General features: G+C 43.2%; 1 protein-coding gene across 3 annotated transcripts in view; it reads left to right on the plus strand.

Annotated features, from left to right (window-relative positions):
* EVA1C (eva-1 homolog C) overlaps nucleotides 1-22659 on the plus strand; it is a 41461-nt gene that overhangs the window by 15778 nt on the left and 3024 nt on the right. For 2 of the 3 annotated variants that reach the window (XM_074150752.1, XM_074150745.1), the window contains exons 2-5: nucleotides 624-820; nucleotides 4266-4389; nucleotides 7545-7697; nucleotides 18386-18529. In XM_074150752.1, coding sequence (XP_074006853.1) covers nucleotides 624-820; nucleotides 4266-4389; nucleotides 7545-7697; nucleotides 18386-18529 — 618 coding nt within the window. The remainder of the gene's footprint in view (nucleotides 1-623; nucleotides 821-4265; nucleotides 4390-7544; nucleotides 7698-18385; nucleotides 18530-22659) is intronic. The other variant, XM_074150760.1, reaches the window with a different exon arrangement.

The following is a 22659-nucleotide window of genomic DNA, read 5'->3' on the forward strand; positions in this document are numbered from 1 at the left end:
TACAGATCCTACCTCTCCCTCTCCTGTATTTCTAGCAAATACAAAGTTCTGTGTATCTTACTTCCATGTTTCTGTCCAACACGTACACGTCCAGCACTTACGGACCACCTTTCCTCAGTTGTCCTCGCATCTGATTCAGTGATACAGAGAGAATCACTTTTATTATCACTTGTGGGAAACATGACTGCCCAGGAGACTAGAAGTGCACAGCATCAGTTTAAGACGAGGTGTAAGAAATACCTTAGCCAGCTAGAATGCAAGTGTCTAGCCCGCAAAACCCGCAAGTAATAGCCCTTCCAACTTCTGCAGACACACTGTGGGATTGGTAGCAACGACAACTGGCTGAGCCCATTTTTTGTCTGTGAAATGACATCTCCTACATATTGCCGCTGGTGGAGTGCTGGTAGGGCTCTGACTCACTGCCACACGACCTCTTGTTTTCCAGACCTGAGCGTTACTAGCATGTAAAGGTTGACCCATTCACAGAACCATGTGGTGTGGCAGTGGGCCATACGTATAACCTTGACTACAATGCCCTTTCCAGAGACTGATTGTGGTTTTCTTATTATCTAACGAACTTGTCATTTCCTGTACTAGTTGTAACAGAGCTGAATATTTTCTAGGTTACCTAACCAAACTCCTGCAAAATCATACTGCCTATGCCTGCGATGGGGAACATTTGAGTCTGCACTGTCCTCGGCATTCAACAATAAGTGTTCAGTCAGCATTTTACGGGCAAGACTACCACATGTGTGGTACTCAGGAGCCTGAAACCAGGATGACAGAACCCATAAACTGTGTGGCACCCACCTCTTTGCAGGTATCGCGCGTTGTAAAGGTTTTTAATGCACAGAATGTTTTGACGGTTTCCATGTGGTGAGCTATGCTGTGTGAAAACAGCAAGTGTTCACAATCTTGAATGAAATGACATTGTGTCTGTGTCAGTTTACCATCAAAAGTATTACAATTGAAAGGATTTGTCTGGCCTGCAGGATATTACCATAGGATTGTGAAAGCTTTGAGGTTGCCTTCTGTTTTGATGAGCCTTGCTTTGGAAACCCTGTTCTCAAAGTTCCCTAAAATAATCAATTCCCTTCTAATCAAGGACTGGTCGTGACTGAGCAGACCAGTTTTAATCCATCACACAGGCCCTCCTTGTCCCCAGGAGAGGATGCAAACATTGGACAGAGCTGGGTTACAAGTAGAATTAATAAGTTGACATTCTGCTTAGTGTTTGGCTTGTTCCATGCCTATCTTCAGTCATTTAAAAGGCACCATGGCAGCTAAACAGCAGATCCTAAGCACTTCTGCAGATATCTGCATTGCTGTGAATACATGATTTGTATCAGTAATATCCTATGGTTTGTTTGCTGGGCCCGCTTAAGTATAGCTTGAAATGATTTATACTTGATAAATTACTTTCTGCTGTGCAGACTTTTGTAACAAGGGTTAGAAGGTTTGACTTGCAGTGCTGTCAAAGGCTTGTTTCATCATAGTGAAAATGTCCAGTGTTTGGCCAAATTCAGTAAATCATTGCAAAAATGAGTAGTCAGTGGAATCTGAACATGTTCTGTTGGTGAAGCTGTTGTAAATGCTTTACAGAAACTTTGGTGAAGCTTGCAACATTTGTGCTTGCAGCCAACACTTCGCTTCTTGACAACAGGGAATGTCTGTTCCCACCACTAGTGAGTTGAAGAGTTTTATGGAGTGGTTTGGCAGTAATATCCTCTCTCCAGAAACATTATTAGGGCAGTTTTATAAGTGTGTCTTGCCCGTGCTGTACTGCAAATTAGAAAAGACATTCCAGACATGACCTATGGGCCATGTGAAAGTACATCTCTCCACCAAAAACAGTAGGCCAGATGCATCCTTGATGTCATTTTACTGACCACAGTGAAGCGACACCAATGATTATTTTGGGCTTGTGAGTGCCTTTGTGATGTCTCCATGGGCAGTTTTTTCCCTTGAATATAATAAACACAGCATGGGATAACTGTTGTATAAACTATCATCGTCATTCAGGCACTGTCACTGATCAAAGGCATGAAAGCATTTTGACGAGGCCACGAACATGAGATACGAATGCTCTGCATCTCAGGGAGTTCCGGTTCTGTCAAGGAGAAGAGACGCATCCTGTAGACTGGTTTCTTAGAAAAGAGCATCAGTGATCTCATCCCTCCTCCCCTTCCCTTTGGAACTGCATCTGCAGTCTGCATAATTGGGCGTGATGCTACCCTGCAGTCGGGAGGAAGCATAACAGGCATTTTTTACAGTGACCTCCTATTAAAAGGATCACTGCGAAGTTAGGTCTGTCTTGAGATATTAACAGCCCAGTGCTATCTCATTATGAGTATCATTGTTTGCTTTTTTCGTTGCGTGTTTTTGCACGGCAACATGACAGAAAACGCGACTGCTGTTTGCATTAAGTAGGAGAGAATACAAACAGATGCACAGGAGATGATTCAGCTCAGGTGCAAACAGAAGGTGACTCAGTAGGGTACAGCTATCTCCACGTGCTGAAGATGTAACTCTATTTCACTGGCCTGTTCCAGAGCAATCCCAATTAACGAGGAGTTACTTGTTTGACTTCCAACTCTGTAAAAGGTGAATTGACTGATAAAATTAAGTCTGCTGTGCTTTTCCTTCCCTTTTAAACTCTTTAGAGTGCACTTAGTGCTCAAAAAGTGTTGGATGCAAGTCCTCGTCTTCTACCAACGGGAACAAAAAGGCAAGAGTGTTACAGATCACTGCAGTGTGCTGCCTATGTATATCATTTCTGCTTGGGAGGGATGGCTTCCAGGGATGACAGGAGAGATTCAGCCACTGCCAGCTCTATCAGCCTGGAAACAAGAGTGCAGCTTGTGCTGTCACAGTGGTAAATTTCTGATTTGGCCTCTTGGTATGACTGAGACCCCTTCTGATGAGAAACAAGGCAAAAATTCCCATAGATTTTACGAGATTACCTAAACTTATCAGAAAATGCTATGTTACAGTTACTCCTGTTAAGAGCGGGGTGACCCGAAGACAACGCCCTCCTTATCACAGTCTGCTGTGATTTTAAACATCAAGAATCCTGGGCACAACAATAAAAGCTATTCAAAAGTAGTGTATAGAAAGCCCTCTCTAAACTGGGTTTTGAAGGTGAATAGCAATTTCATAAGTATACTGCTGCATTTAAACACCTATTTTTTTTAGGTGCTTTATCTTGTGACTGTGTTAAAAACTGGAATCAGGGGCATCTTGGGCAACGTCTTTGTATTTTCTCTAGCTACAGCTCCCAAACCACTGATGAAGTGGGAACGCTAATGTGAGCAATAGGAGTACTCAGTCCTTTTGCTGGACTTGGAGAGGGTCCACATGACCCTCTGTGTTGAACGCTGCTGACCTTTTTATTGTCCTCCTCTGTTACCACTCCCAGCGAAGCAGCACAGTAAGAACCATGGTATATGGCTCGGCCAAAAAACTCTGGGGTAGATATAGCCTTAAAACACCATTAAAAAAATAAAGAAGACAAGCAGGTTTAGGATAGACAGCCACATCTGTGCTATCCCTTCAAACCAATTCTGAAATCTGTTCAAGTGGCAAGTCAAGTAAATACCTCATAACGTGTGTAAATGCAAGCAAAAAGTATGTGCCCCTTAAGCTGGAGATCCTACATGTGGCTTAAAGCTATGAGTGTGCTTAAGCATCACTAAACACACCAAGTCATTAGTCAGAGCTCTTTCAAGTGAAGGTACTACAGACCATGATAACGTAAACTTAAGTAGGTTGGGATGAAATGGTTAAAAAGACATCTTTTTGAGTTGCCATGCTTCACCTGGATATTACACTCCCATAAATACTATCAGGAGTGTGTGAGTGCCTGAGGCACCTCGGTGAAGAGGCTGGGGGCTGAGAGTGTTCCCACTTGCTCTGGGCTCTGCGCAGAGTGCCAAGCACCATGGAGGCTGTGGTGGCACACAGCAAGATCTGGCCAACTGGCTGTGGGCAGAGGGAAAAGTGACAAACAACAGCAAATTGTAACATCTTAAGTTGCCTCGGGCATCACTGTGATGAATGTGTTCCTGAAAACTTGGCCATGACTCAAAGTCCAGTAGGGATGTGGCTTAAATCCGGTGATACAGATGTTTCTTACATGATTATAGCCAAAAAGTTGTGAAGGAATGGTTTCTCTCCTGTATAGAACAAAGTACAACTAAGTATTCTCATTGCTGTATAGCTTCATACCTTGTTTTCAAGCCTATCCTTTTTGCCCGTTGTTCTAGAAAGTGCTGGATGAATGCCAAAACCTGAGATCCTGCCAGCTCCTTGTCAATAGTCGGGTTTTTGGACCTGATCTGTGTCCAGGGACCACTAAATTCCTCCTTGTCTCCTTTAAATGCAAACCTAGTAAGTAATCCACATCAGGCAAATGTGGTTTTGTGTGTGTTTTGTTGTTTGTTTTGGTTAAAATGCTGCTGCACAAGGCTTTGTATAAATCCATGTGAAGTTTTGAGACTCTTAGATTAATAGCAAATTGTGTTTTTTCTGCTTTACCTTAGCTCTCCATTGTGTTTACAACTTCAGTGTGCTTGCTGCCAATTTAATGACCAGTGTAGTTTGGCAAAGTCAGATTGTCAGACATCAGACTAGAAAGGAAAAATGTTTTGGAAATTGTTTCTAAAGAGATGGCAATTATAACAGAAAGATAGAGCTGAACAGCAAAAACAGATGGTTGGGTTAAGGATCCAAATGATGAAGAAGATACCGTAATAAGGAATATGCAAAAATGCTTAAGGAGGTAGCACCAAAGCTTTCAAAGATCCTCTGTTACTACCTCCCATTTATAGAGTAGTGGCTGGAGGATACACATGCATGGCTAACTTTATGACAGAATTTCGTTGTAGAATCACCTGTGTTCTATGCAGGTGATTGATGTGTAAAGGGACAAATCCTGCCTCAAAGAGAATGCACTTTGTAAACATGAGAAAAGTGTAAGAAAGATTAAGACAATCCTCATGATGTTTCATTTATTGGTGTTTTTTAATTGTTTTTCTTGTTGCTATTGTATATGAGAACAAGCCCCAGTAGCCTGGGGGCTCAGCTTTTTTTGGCAGCAAATCCCCAGTGTGGCTGAAATGGATCCCAAAGAAAATAGTTGAATGATGATTTATGGGTAGGTTTACCAGCCAACTTAGAAATACCATCCCACAACTAAAAGAGAAAGCACAGAGCACAATCTCTGCTTCTTTAATCAGAGCATTAAGATAGACATCATTGGTGGAATAGGAACAGGGGTGGCAAGCAAACTGAAGGGGAAAGTATTGAAGTCAGAGCAGAGATAGGGGAATGGAGTAGGAAGGTGTTACCTTTGGCAAGCATTAACACAAGAACTCCCAGGGAGATTTACTGGGAGAGTCATCAGGGGGGAAAGAAAAGTCTGAAATTTAACATTTTTATGATCTGTTTCATTCTGTCAGGCTTGATGAGGCTCTGAGCAATCCGATCTAGTTAAAGATGTCCCTGCTTGCTGCAGGGGGGGTGGAGTAGATGACTTTTAAAGGTCCCTTCCAGCCCAGCACATTCTATGATTCTATTATTATCTTATATTTTAAAGTTTTTTTTTTTACATATTACAATTACTGCATTATTAATAGTAGATGAAGATCATAGCTGTGTCTATGTCATTCAAAAACTCTATTTACTAAACAAAAGTGGATTAGGATCCTGTTTGTTACTTTTATAAGCTGCTTAGTATTTTTCCCACTGGAAATGAGCTACTTTGAATATATAATATTCTCTGTAATCTGGATTTTGCAAAAGCTGGTGAAAAGTGTATTTAACAGCAAGTGCTGCCTTCAGAACTGAGGAATAGTCCATTTTCAGTGTAAATTGCATGATTTCATGTGACAGGAAATTTATTTGTAGGTAAGATACCAATATTGTTATGCTTGGCTGTGGAAAACACCCTTACTGAGGAAATCACTTGAGTATTACTTCAAGTATATTTTACAATCTCCTTGCCTTCAAGCGGGCACTTAAGCAATTGCCTGACTCCCTTAGTTTTTAATCTGTTTAGAAATACTTTATTTTCCTCTGTTGCTGTATCTCTGCAGAGGTCTCTCTTGTATTCCTACCTTTGTCTTACACCATTTGCAGGTTTTTTTCCTGTTGTCTGTCCAGCCTTTCCAGCAGCCACAGAGCACACCCATACAGACACAGAGCCCCGCTTTAGCCCTTGGGTCAGAACCCCTGTTTTCTTGGCATGATCCTCGTGGGTGTACGGGTATGGCAGGTGCTTCTGCAGAAGTAACAATCAGCAGCATGTCAAGTATCTTTAAAAATAACTCTTTTTAGACTTAAACTTGTGACTGCTGATGAGCTCAAATGGAAGAAACTGGACTATTACCAAGAACATTAACCCATTTTTTATCTGTTCTATTCTAAATGGAACAATAATGTTTTCTTTATTGAATAGATAGGTTTTTCTCTCTGCAGTTCCCCTAGCACCAACACCCACACTCCACTCACTGGGATACCACTCAGTAACAATAAGGTTTCCCTTTTCTCCTGCTCAGCTTAGGAACCTCCTTTTCCTGTTTTCACATTTTTGAAAGACAAAAAAAGTGGAGCAGAATAAACTCTTCTCCCTGGCCTTATCTGCACGAAAAAGGTTTGCCACCGTACCTAGACCAGCAAGACTTGAGAGGTAAAATGCTGCAAGCAGAGCGGCTGCTTAAGCCAGCAAGATACCTCCTTGGCCAGATGGCAGATTTTAACCAGTTCCCTAGGAGGGATAAACCATGCTGTCTGGAAGACGATCTCACTGGCTTCTCCACCTCCGTGCCGAGAGTGCTGCCAGAGTCCGGTCTCAGTGCCAGCTGAGGAGGGGAGGGGGTGTATTTTTCTCAGCCCCCTGATTCATAAGGCTTTGTCAGCGAAACTTTCAAATGAGCCTGGGCTGGATAGTCACGCCCAGGGAAACTCACTGACCTTGGTGGAGCCATGCAAATATAGCTGAGAGCGCTGTCTGGCTCAGGGTACGTAGCCCGTCCCCGTGCCTTTGTGCCTCCCATTCTTGGGCGCTCGCTCAGTGCTGTGCACGGTGGCACTGGGTGATGCCAGCCATCCCCATGATTGATGAACGCTCGGAGGCTCTCAGCGCTCAGGCGGGCATCTGAAGTAGGCGTAGAATGCAACATTGTCCCTGGGAGAGACAAAAGGAAAGGACGAGGCTTCTCCTACTGAGTAGCGATGGAAAGCAAGCCAGGAAATCAGGCGGGAAGTGGGGAGGCTGTTCCACTGGGAGAGGGGACTGGCAAAAGTTAACTTTTCAGTTCCTTTCAAAAAGGAGCCAGGGGCTTTAGATAGTCATATGGGAGCAATTCAGTTGGAGGAAACACTCTGCTTTGCTATTGGCTTTGTCTCTGGTTGTAATAGTGCCACATATCACTCGCAACAGAACTTGCAGAAAAGCTGTTTTCTGTCATGCTGCTATTTGCTATTAAAAGTCCAGCCGAGTAAACTGCCTCATGCTACCATGTTGTTATTTGCTTCTATTTTAGCTGAATACAAAACCAAATCAGCATGTGAAAACCAGGAACTGAAACTCCACTGTCAGGAGTCCAAGTTCCTTATCATCTACTCTGCCACCTATGGCAGATGGGCACACGAGGAGAACGTCTGCTCGACAGAAGTGGAGCGCATCCCCCCCTTTGGTATGTTTTTACACTGTTGATAGACTTCTCCAAGCAGGTGCACAGAAAAGGGGGGAAACAGATGGGGAGAAAACTTCAGGTGCAAGAGCAATGGCATTTTGAAAGCACCAGTGATTGAAATATAATAGAGATTATTTCTGAAACTCAAACATGAGGGAGAAACATAGAGTAAGAAGTGCAGCAAAGTAATAAAATTTCATATAGTTAATCAGTCCTTAGTATGATTAACATCAAAAACTCTAGTTCTGCTGTCTGTCTTGAATTTACGTGACGTATACTAAATATCAGCTGTTTGCCTCTCTTCTTCCTCCAACTTCTGACAATGATTAGGCAACCTGAGTGTCACAACACCCTGTCTTATTGTTACTTTCTTCTCTGATCTTTGTTTCTGCCAGCTCTTCCTTGCCTTAAATGCAGACTGTAAAGATAGGGTCCATAGGTCAGGATCCATTGCTTTAGATGCTGGTGTATGACCAGACTCCAAGACTGTGGTAGTATACTAGAAAATTAAATGTGCCTGGGACATCTTCTCTGGCACCAAGTTCAGCAGACAGGAATGTCCTGTGTATGTAGTATGAAACTCTTATCCTCCAAAGCAGGATGACTGCATGCAAACTGCTTATTGGGGTGGCTCCCTGGCCTGTTCTAGCTCCTCAGCTGTGATGGGGAGTTGTTGAGAGGATGCTGTTGGCCCAGGCCAGGCACCTGCAGGAACTGTATTTATCAGAGTGGAGCACTGTATTGCAGTGCCAGAAGCATACCCTGTCACTGCTGATTTACTCGTACAGGTGCATCCCAATATTTATAAAAATATACACCTTCATGCACAGACTGTTCCCTTTTGAATAGGTAGAAGAACCCAAAAACATTGTAAGTAGTTGTATGGTCTACATCAATAACCAGTCATTGACTTCACTGTATAGTCTCAGCTGGTGTATGAATAATAACTTAAGACTCACTTTTTATCACAAAACATCTAAATTTATAGTAGCATGTGGTTGTGAGGGTGCTTGATGCTTGTATGAATAATATGTTCAGTGGTTGACACTGAAGGCATGAAGGTAAATTTTCATGCCATGGAGAAGGCCAGCACAAGATACACGTGCTGTTCAAATCCCTTATTACCAAACAGGGGAGGACTTAACGTGACTGTTGCTAGCCCTGTGCAAAGGCTGAAGTTTACTCATAAAAAACATGCTACAAGTGAAATCTATAAGCAGCATCTCCGAACATCAAGAAGAGATAAATAATTAGTCTTAAAAGCCATTTTCTGCAAGCCAATGTTTGTATTTATTTATATAGATATTACTAAAAATGTATTGGCTGAAAATCGTAATCTGTTCTTAGACAAGAATCTATTTAAAATTGCCAGGTCTATGTTTCACACTGGCTATCTTGTGCGGTCCTTCCCACAAACTTTAGCTCTGCCTAGTTGTTCTGTGGAGGGAACGTTTTAGCAGGTTTCTGACAGACCCGTACACCCTTCATGATGGTGGTGTTAGTGTGTGACACAAGGCAGAGCAGAGGTAGCCGAGTTGATTGAGAAAGGCTGCCACCATACTTACTTCTTGCACTGTATTCACCTCTGGAAATCACTCACTTGCCTCTAATTTCAGCACTTAGAGTTCACAGATCAGAATACTGCAAACCCTTCTTACTGGATAAAATTTGCCAGTACATATAGAGAAGGAATTTGCAACAGCAACAAACTCTCTGCTGTGACCCCCTGCATACGAGCACCTCTTGAGCAATGCCCTGGCTGTTGCTGGTTTTGTGTTCTATAAAGCAACCTAAAACTGTAGTAATTGGAGAAAGCATAAAACCTGAGACAAACACAAGGTAGATCTATAGAAGGTAATCTTTGTATAGATTTCCCTAATGAAAGTGCTTTGCCTCTTTCTGCTTGGTACCAGTAACCCTCTGCAGCGAGAATAATTTTCAAAAGCACCTATGTGGCTTGGGAGTACGCATTCAGTTATCACAAAAGGCTTAGCACTTAAGAACCAAGTCAAATTGACTTCAGATCTATCCATCTCAAGCTTAAATCTTACTTATGTGGTTATTTAAGCACATACAGAAGTGAATGGGTGCATGATTCGACTTTTTAAATGTCTGTGTACCTTTCTCTCAGGGAGAGCAATGGCAATTTGAATGTCAACATGATTTTAACAATTTGAGACAATTTAGAAAACTAACTTCAGCTGCTTTTCATTCCTGAATCAGATCCCGCCTACTTGTATATGTTTGCACCAAAAGCTAAATCTGCTCCAACATATATTCATTGCTGTTTCTACCCGCATTGGTGCATCTCAGCCTAAAGACAGTGCTTGAGCCTTTCCATTTCTTTCACTGCATCACAGGGAAACTGTGAGGTGTTTTTTTAGTACTACACAGAAGAGAAGTCATCTGTAGGTCCTAATGACAGGTATAAGAAGTCTTTGTTGAGCTCAAATGTTTTGCATCTATCCATACTTGATATGGTCCTGCTAGGAGTACTGGGTCTTGAAATTATTAGATACTTAGCTAGATTTTGGTGACCTCATCTTGCATGTAATATAGCTGATAAGCAATTAATGACAAACAGCAGCTTTGGACTGAGACAGATGTATTCTGAACTATAGCTTTTCTGTGAATGGTCTGTCAAAATTTTCAGAGCTTTGCTTCAAAGGGGACACAGGAAAACATAAAGTTTCTTTAGCATAAAGCTTTTCTCCATATAAGAAATAGAGTATGTAAATCCATCTTTGATATTGGTGATATCTGTGTGGCTTCGGGGCACTTGTAGGATCCTGAGCCTCAGCTCAACATTTAGTATGACTGTCTCCTCTTGGAACTAGTTTTCTGAGCCAGTTTAATAATGTAAATTAGGTGCCATTTTCAATTCAGAGGTGGAAGAAGAGCAATAGAATCATGGTGTGACCCCTGCTAGATAAAGCCTTAACAGTAGAGTTTTCCTCTGGGCTGGTTAAGTCTTGCTTACCCTAGGCAATGGAACAGCTTTAACACAAGACAAAGCCAACTAAAAAGCCCACCCAGGTTGGGGTATGGGAAACATACATTCAAGCCCCCATTCTGATTCAGATAATGAGAAGATTTGAATCTGGGTAAAGATTTGAACTACTGAGTACAAGAAACTCTCTAACATGTACTGTAGCTGATAAGACAGCACCACTTCAATCTCAAGATTGATACCTAATTATATATGCAACTTGCACTTTTAATTTCAAAATGTCTCTTACTTTTGTTAAAAATGACCAAAACCAAAAAGCTGCACTTACAACAGCTCATCTTGCTTGATGCAGTTTCGGGAAGAGGGAGGCTTTGTCAAAGAATGTGGAATTTCCATGTAAGATCACTATAAAACATTTTTCCTGTTTTTTATCACTGTCACCATTAAACTGAAATACAGTATTTTCACATGGTCTTACTTTCTGACTTGTCGTTGGGACCATTCGTTCCTATGGGTGGTCACCTTTGCCCACTTCAAAGAACAGTATGTAAAATCTTGTCTCCAGGCATTTTAGGGTATTTTGCCTTCAGGAAAAGTTTCTTCTACAAGGAAAGCTCCTACCATAAGTAACAGAGTTCATTGAAGCAGAGGGAATTATTTCCATTATAAGATCTCTGGATCATTGCAGGAAAATAAAAACTTCAAGAGGTGTCCTGCCTCTTCAGCTGTTCAAATGACTGGTACTGTTAAGACTCTACAGAATTTACAGAAAGTCACTTCCCTGTTTTACTAAGATTATCAAAAACTTCAGAAGAAAAATAAAACTTTTTTGGGTGCAGTTTTGTAGCAGATGATTCTGCGTAGAGGAATCTATTGTGCCCAGCACTAAAGCAGGAAACCACAGCAGTTTGTTCCTGTGTGAGTTGCTGCCTTTGCTGACATACTATCTCTTTTATGTGTGCACTAACACGTGCATAAGGAATAAGAAAAAATATTGACCAAAAGAAGTTAAAGAGTTGTGCCAGAACAGGTTACCATAGAGAGTATAAGGAAGATTCAGGTCAACAAACACTTCTTAAATCATAAATTACTCTCATTAATACGTGAAAGTACTTGAAAGAAGGCTTAGTAGTGGGTCACCTCTAGCTGCGACTTGCAAGGTAGAACACTAAAATGTCCTTCCTAGAAATTTCACCTGGATGTGCATTGGCTGGTCAGATGTGCATTCCCTCAAGCACTAATGACCATCAGAGCCCTGAATTACATATCTTTGTTGCTGGAAGGTAGAGTGCCTTCCAGCACAGCCCTCTCTTTTACCTGTTCCCACTTTTGGGAGGTTGAGAGGAGAGGTGGAGAATTCAGGCACTCTCATCTCAGCTTCCACTGCTCTCCATCAGCTCTCCACTGTGAGAGATGGGAACAGCTTAGGAGGGCTGAACTGCCTCCTGTAACATGTTTCTCTCCATGTAGATGCTTCACTGACTTTAGAATGTATCCAGGTCCAAGCAATTGCCCGAAGTCAAACAGGAAAACTGAGACAGAAGAAGGGCTTGAACCCAGACCTCCAGATCCTGATGGATCAGTGCCAGACAGAAAGGATTACTTAAGGAAAGACTAACAAACGGCATAGAAAGAAAACAGATAAAATCAGATAAAATTAATGAAGTGCCACATGGACTCAAGGAAAAGCATCAGAAAATGGGATGTCCTCTGCCCGTGGCAGGGAGGTTGGAACTAGATGATCTTAAAGGTCCCTTCCAACCTAAACCACTCTATGATTCCACCATGGCATGACATACCCTGGGGCTGGGTTTTGCCCTAATCCCCTCTTCTCAGTGAAATGGCATTCACGTAAGAAGAAGGGGTAGTAGCAGGGCACGAAAGAGGGATTTCCAAAGTCCTGTAGGTTCCTTCCAGCCCAACAAGACATCAGGACTTTGTTATATAACAGTATTTTGTGATACTGTGATTCCTTTTTTTTTTTTTTTCCCCCTGACAGTATTGTGGACAATTCAAAGGGCCTACATCTCTTATTCACTAGCAGTGATTGAAAAGCTTTTGGTTTCTTTCTCTTATTAAGAGCAGTCCCTTGTATAAATCTCTTGAGAGCAGATGTAAATGAAGTAAAGGTATAAATGGGTATAGGCAGATCTGGAAGTGCTTACACTCTGAAGTTACTAGGTTCATGCTAGATATAGACTTCTAGGTGCCATAAAACACAAACCGTGTAAGTTGGTCAAAATTTAGGAAATGCAGGATATTGAAGTATAGGCACTTCAAGGAGCACTTGGTCAATTAACAGAAACACAGCCCAGACCTCTGCTGGGGGAAGAAGCAAGAGCTTATAGCTCAGAGCTGCTCCAGAGAAGGTGATGAAGTCCTTTCTAGACTGTAGGTATCACTGGTTCAAGGTCTAGGTATGCCCTTCCATTCCTGAGCATCAGCTGCTTAGCATATATTTACTAACTACGGGGCTGATTTCAAACACAAGTTCTGTGGGCAGTCATGTAAGTGGCAGGCTCCTGAGTGGAAGAACCTGAGGCCACACAGCAGTTATTTAAGTGACACAGCATAGGACCTCTTACAGGGACACCATGAAAGAGCAGATGTGCTCCAGCTGTGAGGGCAGAGGGATGGTGCGAGCAGGGTAGATGCAGAGGCACTGTTCTGCAGCAGGACCAGGGCTCAGGGGCGTGGGGTAGGTTCACATCTCCCTTTGCAGCTTCTGCCACTAGTGCATTGCCACTTTGGACATGGGATACAACAGTCAACTGAATTTTATGGGTGCAAAAGCAAGGATAAAATTGTTCAATTTTGCTTCCACTGCAAAAATCCTTCAGTCAGCTCCTCTCTGTGAGCAGACATCAGGTATGGAAAGTTCCTTGTCCACGTCAGCCTGAGAAAACTGGGAAGATCAGTAGGTGTTTTGGGCCCCAAAGGGTGCCAGTAGGAGCCATTGCACTTCTCGGCCCCAACAAATCGTGTCAAGACAAAGCTCCCCCAAAAGAAAAGGTGTTCAAATCAGTGGAATTTGAATCAAAAGGAATTGTTTGGCGGGAAGAAGGGAGCAGCCACTGCTAAGTAGTGTTCACAAACAATCAGTTCACAAATCTAACCTAGAAAAAACTATACACAAGAAAACCCCTGAATTGTTAGTAAGGAAAACATTAATGAAGCGATGTGTGTCTGAGTGTGCTCCAAGCAACTTCAAGCTTCATTAATGTGAACCGATTGGACAAGTACACTTGGCTCTTGAGTCTAAAATGGGCCAAGGAGCTCCTGCCTGTGTACATGCAGACCCAAATGGTGCAAAACAAAGCAACGAGCATTTGAGCAGGGGAAGTCTGGTTCCTGCTGCCGCCAGCAAGCGTGGAGCTCTACTTGTCTCTTGCCCTCGGTGTGGGTGCTGGCAGATGGATCCCCCACTCTGTGCATACGCACAAGAGAAAGACCAGGGTTGGGTTTTTTGTGCAAGATACTTACAGACTGAATTCTGAACTCAGAGCCGCTTGTAAATAAAACCAAGCAATGGGCTAATCTCATGCAGGCTACATGGGCCTTACAACAGGCACCACAATGAGAGGGAGAGAGAGGAGAGAGAGGGTGCAGCTTTTCAGAAAGCCTTGGTGCTGCATTCACTTCTAAGGAAAGGCATGTGCTGGCTGTAAGTAGTATTTTTTGCCTATCATACTGCCTTATTTATTGACAGTACTTGGCCTGGAATATAAAGGTGTCAGCAACACTTTTCATAAGGGCTGCTGATCATACTGTGTGGTTTTGCTAGAATCAGTGGTTCAAATGGCCTTTTTCTGATGCATAGGCAGGATCCTGTGTGCCATGCTCTTGCATAAATTACCATATTGTTATGGTAACTTTCTTTAGGAGTCTGCAGCCTTAGCTTGCTCTGAACTCCATAGTTTTCCCTTGTCAGTTCTTATCCCCAGAGCTGATATTTGGTCTCCACAAAGCACAAGCCATCCCGATTTGGTAGTGTGAAATCTTTGCTTTCAGTTGATTTTAAAAGCAAGCTCCTTATTCTTTTGCGGGTAGGCACAGCCCAGAAAGCATAAAGCAGCATAAGCAAGCAGTTTGGGATGAAAGCAAGAAGCAACTGGGCTCCGGTATTGGAGTGACAAATGGTGGAGGGTTTTTCCTTTTTTCGGGTGCCCTGATCCTTCACCAGCACGTTACTTTTTATGCTGTGCAGATCTACATTTGAGACCCATGTCCTGAGGCTCACCCTGTGCATAGTGATGTGGGAGATGACAGCAGTTACTAATATTTGGAGCGGGTGTGACAGGACACTGTTGCCAGAGCTTGGCACAAGATGCTCAGACCAGCTCTAGCTGCTCCATCACCTGCAGGTCTTGTGTGGCAGGGTGGAAAGAAAGGAAAGGAAAGCTCCTCCTGTCTGAATTGAGAGAAGCTTTAAGAAACCAGAAGACAAATTGCTTCTCATTAAAGCCTGCATGATTTATGGCACGTCATTTGCATGCCAAAACTTTGCTAAACAAAGCTAATTAGGGAGCTGAAAGAGCCTTTCCTCCTGAAACAGGGCTTTCTACTCTAACTGTTAAATAGCTCCAGTCAGATTTGATAGTTGATTACTGCATTAAGAACCTCTTCTTGACACCCGTATCTCCATGCCATTGATATAAGTGTCTGTCTCAAAAGATCCACCAACAGTCTTGGTGTGTAGCAGGCAACTCTGGGAGAAAGGCGTGAAGAATGGAGTGTTTTCCCAGCCACACATCGCTGCCTTTTCCACCAGACTTCTAGCATGCTGGGAACATGCCTTTCAAGAGACAGTTTATTTCAAGCATATGGTAGCAATTCAGCAAGCCCCATAAACATATGTGTAGCTCAAACATTACTTAGATATTCAGAAAGAAGATACATTGCATATTAACGTTCATCTCCTGATTGGTGATTTCTTCGGGACCGTTCAGTGGGACCGTTCACTCATTTACTCAAAATGCAGCACTGACTGAATGCGCCTCTCATTCAGACACTGCAATAAGGTGTTTGACCAGAAGGAGGATAAGTTATTCCCAGCGTGAGCTCTGCATTGCTGCAGCTGGGTTGCTGTTAGACCCCAAGCAAGTTTGGTTGAAACTGGCTTGAGCATCCCTTCGGCACACGCTGATTCCTCTGACGTCGGTGCAGATACTCTTCTGTAATGTCTGCTTGTGTGAGGTTGTGCAGATGAAGCTGAAGACGTTGAAAAAGTGGCCTTCAGTGTCAAGTACACAGAATTCCTCCAAGCTGAAATCATTGCTCAGCTGGCAACGTAGCTGCATGGGGAGATAGCAAGGACACGTATAAACCAGAGAGAAAAAAAATGAACATTTTTTGACTGAATCACTAAAAACCAAAATCTTGTTAGACCACAGGAAGCTGTTAAGCAGGGGGGTTTTGTTATAAGTTTTTCCAGTTAACATCTGTGGTGTCCTGAAAAAGCAAGCCAGCCTTGGTTTGCATTTACTCACCTGTGACAGCAGGCAAGCCTTGGGAAGTTCTCCAGAAACTGGCCTGCCAAGAGCCTGCAGGCACGTGACGACTGGCTCCTCAGGTAGAGGAGCCAAATCCAACATGAATATAGATGATAAGGAGCTATTAACTCCCACAGAAACATGAGCAAACATCTACCAAAGGCAAAATGAAACATGTACTCACTGTATCACTGAATTTGTAGAAAACCATCAGCACAACAGACTCCTGTTTTTTAAGAGACTCTGAGTAGCTTCCAGGGCAGGAAATTCTGTAGAAAACATAATTCAGTTTGCCAGATTGCTGTTGTGCTCCCAATCCATTCATTTATGAATCATCTGATAGTTCCTCCTGATATTCTTCAGTTGTTTTTGTAATTGCCAAAATAAGCTACTTGGCTGCCTGAAATGTCCACCCAAATATATCCTTACTCATCTAAAATCACGTGGAAGGAAAACTAAAATGTCTGAGTTACTGAATCAGAACTACCCAGTGTTTTAGGTCAGCCTTCCCTGCCTGCCCAGCAGCCTGCCGGGACACACTGGCTTTAGGATTTTAAGTCTCTGAAAAGACAAAGGAAGAGTTACTCTCCCAAAAGTCCATGTCCAAAGGTAACCTGTGAGTCCTTTGCCAAACAAATGGATCAGCCCAGTATCTCCCGATGGCTCCGCTCAAGCATAGGACTTATTTAGTGCTGGTGTCAGGGGATTAACTCTAAAAATCAAAAATCTGCCCCGTTTTCACATTTTAAGTGTCAGTCTTTGTCAAGAACTCCAGTCTCAAACCTCCTCTTTCTCTTCAAACAAGACTGATTCGAGGAACCTTTGGGGTCTCTTTGCGAGTGCTGTTTTTTCTTCTTCTAAAGAGGCACAAATGAGCTTCAGCACTTGGAAGATGACAAGATGCTGTCCTTGTCTGAGTTTTATTATAGGAAGAAGGACTGTTTTAATGCTGAGGGAAATACGTTTTCAGTTCTCTAGAGTGTCCCTGCCGTGGAAGACTAGAGTGAGAAATACCTGTCATCTGCAGAAAGTCACAAAATGCTTGAGGTAGCGCTGACTGGAAGCAGACAGCTTCAAGAAAGTATTACTTACTCCAGACTTGTGATTTCTGCGTACTTTCTGTTTAGAAACCAAAACTAAAGGGGTGTTTTTGCTTTGTGGCTTAAGAGTTTAGCACACATGGATGCTGGGAATTTAATCACATCTAGAGACATTCTTTCTTTTTTTTAGAGCACATTTTTTAAAGTTAGTCTGACACACACACTTCCCACTCAAATAATTTCAGCTTCAGTGCAAAATCCTTCTAATCAAGTTTTATTCTTTTATGAATTGTGGTAGAAGGCACAGGTCTTGAATAAAAAAATCCCAACTCTGAGTGTAGATGTCAGCAAGGCAGGTTTTCACACACGGTGCATGCTTCTTGCTCGGTCCACAGGGGGAGGTTCCGCAATCTGGACTCTCTTCGTCTGCACAAAGTCAAGGGTAGTTTAGGCTGCTTTGAAAATGATGTGGGTTACCTCATGTAATTAGGGCATGAAGGCATTGCAGTGTAGATGCCGTTGAGGTTGCTTTAGGCATGCAAACTTGGCTTGTGGTGGCAGCCTGACTAGAACAGCCTGGAATTTGGTATGGGAGGAAGAAGCCAAATGTTTCCCTAGTTAAATATTGAGCCCATTTTGACCTCTTTGCCACGGCAGAATGGCTCCTACCAGTGACAGGCATAATAAAGCAAAATCTACCTTTAATACACCAGACTTCACTGTAGCCCTAGCTGTTGCGACACAAATATTGATCTCACCTGACTTGAACTGAAATTAGGCATCCAGTCAAATGATCTCAATAACCCAGGGACCGAGAGAAAGATCTGCAAACAGCACTGCATCTCCCTTTATTTGCACACTCATCTTGAGATGAAATAGATGGAGAGCTATTTGGACGTGCTTATTTTTCCCAAGTCATTGTGAAGGAAACATAGAGGTCTTATATTGGGCACCTCATTTGGAGCTTGACATGAATCTTACTGTAACCTTATTATGCACCTGCAAGTCAGTATTGCTGCAAGTTCACATTGTCATTGCAGCTGACTTCCTTGCATTGACAAATCTTAATATTTAATTCTGACATCCTGCTTAGGCAAACATATGCCCGAAATCAATAACACATTTGTATCTCTAGTCGTGCATGTAGCAGCTATCATTTCTGATAACCCCAGTGTTGTGTATTTATTGTATGCATTTTTCTTTCAGACTGTTTGTCTTACACGGCGCTAGAAGTTTTGTCAAAAAGGTGTTATGGGAAACAGAGATGCAAAATCATTGTCACTAGCCAGGATTTTGGAAGTCCGTGCCTACCTGGAGTGACAAAATACCTTAACGTCAGCTATGCATGTGGTAAGAGCAAATGCATAATCGTTCTGCTTACAATGCCAAATGGTGCACACGTATGGAGACACAAACACACATGCACTCGGAGGCTTCCTAGATCTCCGTTCTTTTTGACATAGGGAGTTTGTGACACAGCCATACAAGAACAACCAAAATATGTGAAAAATTCTGTAGGCAGAGGTGCACCTAATGTAAACTCAGGCATTGAGGGGTTTTTCCCCTATAAAAATGCCATTAACAATAAAATATAAAGTATGTGTTTTAATATTTTGAGAAATACTATCAAAAAAAGACTCTGTCCTACAGAATTGAGCTGCAACAGAGCTAGGAAAAATAACCTGGCATTGCCTGCCATCGGTGCAGGTAAAGCAGTCCAGCATAATTGAAGCACTGTATACAAGCCCAGTCCTGAAATCTGATTCATATGAGCACACCTACAGCCTTGCAGAGCGATTTCCTTTCTCGTGGACAAAGTCTCACTAAAAGTAAAGGTTTGAGGTTATACGTCCCTTGCAGGACTGAAGCTTACTTCAGCTCATTCCTCAGACAAGAGGGAACAGTTTTCCATATTCTTTACCGTAGACTAATGTATATACATCAGAGAAAGCAGAAATCCCTACAATCCTTTTTCTCAAAAGCAGAGGCTGTGGGATAGCAATGTGTAATATCAATAAAGGTGAGAGAAAAGTGGTTGCAGAGCTTCAAAGTAGTGCCTTATTTTGGTATTGCACATTTTTAGGAATGGCTGCATATTTCTTAAGCCTCAAACAGATTTCCTCAGGCTCTGCTTTGCGCTGCTGGCTGGCTGTGGGGTAGAAGTGTGAGGGTCAGGGGTGATCGTCTCGCACACACCTCTGCTTCAACCAGAGGATGCGTAAAAGCTTTTTCACCAGGTTACCACTCTGCTCACTGTGCACCACTTGGAAAGCTGCCACCTGTGCTCCTTTCTGGCTCTTTCTGGTCTTTAGGGAGTCACAGCAGTAGCTCCACGGGGACATATCATAGAGTCCTTTCACTGCATCTCTAGTGAGTAGTGGTCAAAGGGCACAGGTTATCTGAGACGCGCTTTTGGGAACAGCAACGTGGGATTGATTAACAGATCACCATGTACCTGAAGATCAGAGGAAAATGAGACCCAGCTGCTTCCTTGCTGGCATGAGAGATTTTCTTTTCCAGTCTCCCCATGAGTTAGTTGTCAGGTGAGAGGCATTGCAGAAATTCGGCTTTACATTGTTGAAGAGAGCTGGAGATCTGCCTGTGCAATAATACATTATATTATTGTGCAGTTGCCTTTATGCTGTAATGACTTTATGAATGAGTCAATAGAATTATCTTTAATTAGAGTAAGGATAATTATAACAGATCATTCTTTCTTGCACATCTGTGTACTGGAAAACCAGCATATGTTTGTTTGCAGTGAGGTTATGCATTCTGTTATTTAGTGAAGTGGTTTTGCAAAAACATGTGGGTAATAAATAATGTTCTTGTGTGTTGCTGGCACATTTTGAAGACTTTTTCTTCTGCCAGATCCTACTGGGCTGTGCAATCTGAAGCATTAGCCAATGATTTGCAAGTCTAATTATTTTACAGATCATCTAGTAAACATGGGAAGAGTTTGGGCATATTCCAGAATGATATTTTACATCCTTTCTCCTCACTAGAAGATCCCTGCTAACCTGCTGCTTCCCGAGATAAGGTAAATAGGCCTTCCCCTGAAGTGACAGGAGCACAACAGAACAGATCACATCCTCTGAGAGCCATGCCAGACTTGAAAGTATTTCCATCATGGTCAGGAATGTGAAAAAAATCACCCTCCACACCTCAGAGGTCAGCAGCCATTTAGGGCTAGTGTGTCTGGCTGCATTTTTATTTTTGCAGTTAATTCCTGCTAGTCAAAACTTAGCAGGAGCCAGGAGGTGCTGGTTTCTTGCGGTCTCGGTGCCCCCAGTGACCTGCTCAGCATCGTCTCTTGTCTGCACGAGGTGACGTCTCTTGGCTCTTTCTGAGGCTGGACTTCAGGAGCCTCTCAGGAAATACAGCTCCTGATGCCCTGTGTTGTATCTGCACTCCCTGGATGCCATTCAAAGTCCGACTGTAGGCTGCCTTTGGCAGCTTGTGGTAGGTGACTGACTCCTACCCTACTTGACAAAGCAGTGCTGGCACAAGCTGTAGTATAGATGTGATTATCAAGATAAAAATTCCTTGTGCTAGTACCAGTTATTCTGCTCAGCGACCTGATACAGTCTATCCTAGTTAAAGTCCTTGTGTCTGAAATGAAGCCATAATGAAAATTAACAATGCAAGCAAGCAGGAGCATTTTTTGTCCGTGCCATTTTGAATTAAGCATCCCCCTACAACAGATACTTGAATGGCATATTAAATAGCTGTTCAAACCCTATGGGAAGCCATGGGGAAAGGATTCAGTCCTGTAGCAAGGAAAGCCCTGGCAAGTTCTCCCTGGGAAGAGAGCAGGAGGAACATCAGCACAGGTGAAGGAGCCCCTGCCTGGGCACCAGGCCATGTGACAGGAGCTGCAGGTCCCACAAAGGCGCTGGGGGGTGTGTGTCCTCCCAGGACATTGTTCATAACACGTGGACATTGTTCATAACAGCCAGGCCTGCAAATTCAGAGTGTAGTCTGAAGACAAACCAAACTGCTCGCTGTCTGCCTCATGCACCAACAAAAATATTCTGCCACTGGAGAAGAGTTAAGAATTAGGATGAGGTACAAGCCAAAATAGAAATGAGCTCATTCTGCCCTATCTCTGTTGGCCTTCTATTGCAAACAGGAGCTAAGAGTCCCAAAAAAATTCCTTCATCAAGAAAGGAAACAGCTATGACTTTGAGCCCACACACAAAGAAAAAGTTCTGCTCAGAAAGAAGTGCTATTTTTAGTTGTTTTTCAGATGAAAACTATGCTGAGCCCAAAACCTCAGTCTCCTCTCTTCTGTTTAACTTTCCTTAACGCTAGTTATTGGCAAGTGTTTCTATGTGGGAGAGAGGTGAGCTTCATACCTGGAATTTCTTACTTCTTTTCTCCCCTTCACATCAGTCTGAAAATTAATCAATCTGCTTTCACATAGTACAGGCAACAGGTGCCAAGATCCGGGTTTCTGAAGGGCCCATTCATCTAGCACAGAATAATTGAACTCTCAATGTCTGCATGATGCACCTGCTTTTAGCTCTTTTAATTATTTTAAGAAAAGTGTGAAAACTTATCAAGGGAAAATAACAAAATAAGAAGGATGCAGCCCACTCCCAACCAGCACATCTTTTCCCCTCCTGAGCACCTTCCTCCTCAGCGACCATTCGTCTCAGAGGCTTTGCAGAGGATGTCATACAAGACTTTAAACGTTTCTCTGAGAATTACAGTGAATTATCCTCATCGAAAAACAGTATCTAGATGCGGTTTAGCATCCAACTGTAGCCAAGTCCTGAATTGGTAGGCCTTGTGGGGTGAAAAACAAGGGGGCAGGAAAGATGGGGGCAGGTCCCCATGCAGCATACAGCTGCATTGGCGTTCCTGGAGTTCCACGCGGGCTGACGTGTGAATCCAGTCACAGGTCCAGAGCTACCCTTACTGGTCCCTAGCAAGAAATCATAGCATTATGTGTCCCCTTTGGTGTCTCACTGATCATTAGCTGAAAATTATTGGCTGTCTACGTGTGCATCCCATCTCCCAGTCTTGCTCTGCCTGCCTCTCTTGCCCTTTTCTCCCTTCCCTGCCCATCCCACCTTCCTTTCAGTCTTCTTCCCGGTTACTTTATTCCTTTTCCCACCTCCTTTTCCTCCTCCCCTGTGCTAACCCTGTGAGCAGTGTGCTCTTTGCCACTATCCCATGCCACAGCATCCCAGTGGCATGCCTCCTGGTGCGCCAGATCTGTGGGTGGTGGTGAAGGGAGCAGGACGTGTCACTGGGCACAGTCTTTCTCCTGGGGCTCCTGCTGTGCAGGGCCCTGCATTTGCCACCTGTTGGGGTTAGAATATTACTAAGTTAGTAAAAGTCAGGGCAATGCAGTGGCAGCAGCCCCAGCCGAGGGTGGTACGGGGGGAATTAAGCAGCCTGGGGCTGCATCATGCAAACACCACTACAAACACTCCTGTCCTCCGGGTGTGAGGGAGCATCTCTGGGCCACC

The sequence above is a fragment of the Numenius arquata genome, chromosome 1 (genome assembly GCF_964106895.1).
Source record: "Numenius arquata chromosome 1, bNumArq3.hap1.1, whole genome shotgun sequence".
In the NCBI taxonomy this organism is placed as follows: Eukaryota; Metazoa; Chordata; class Aves; order Charadriiformes; family Scolopacidae; genus Numenius; species Numenius arquata.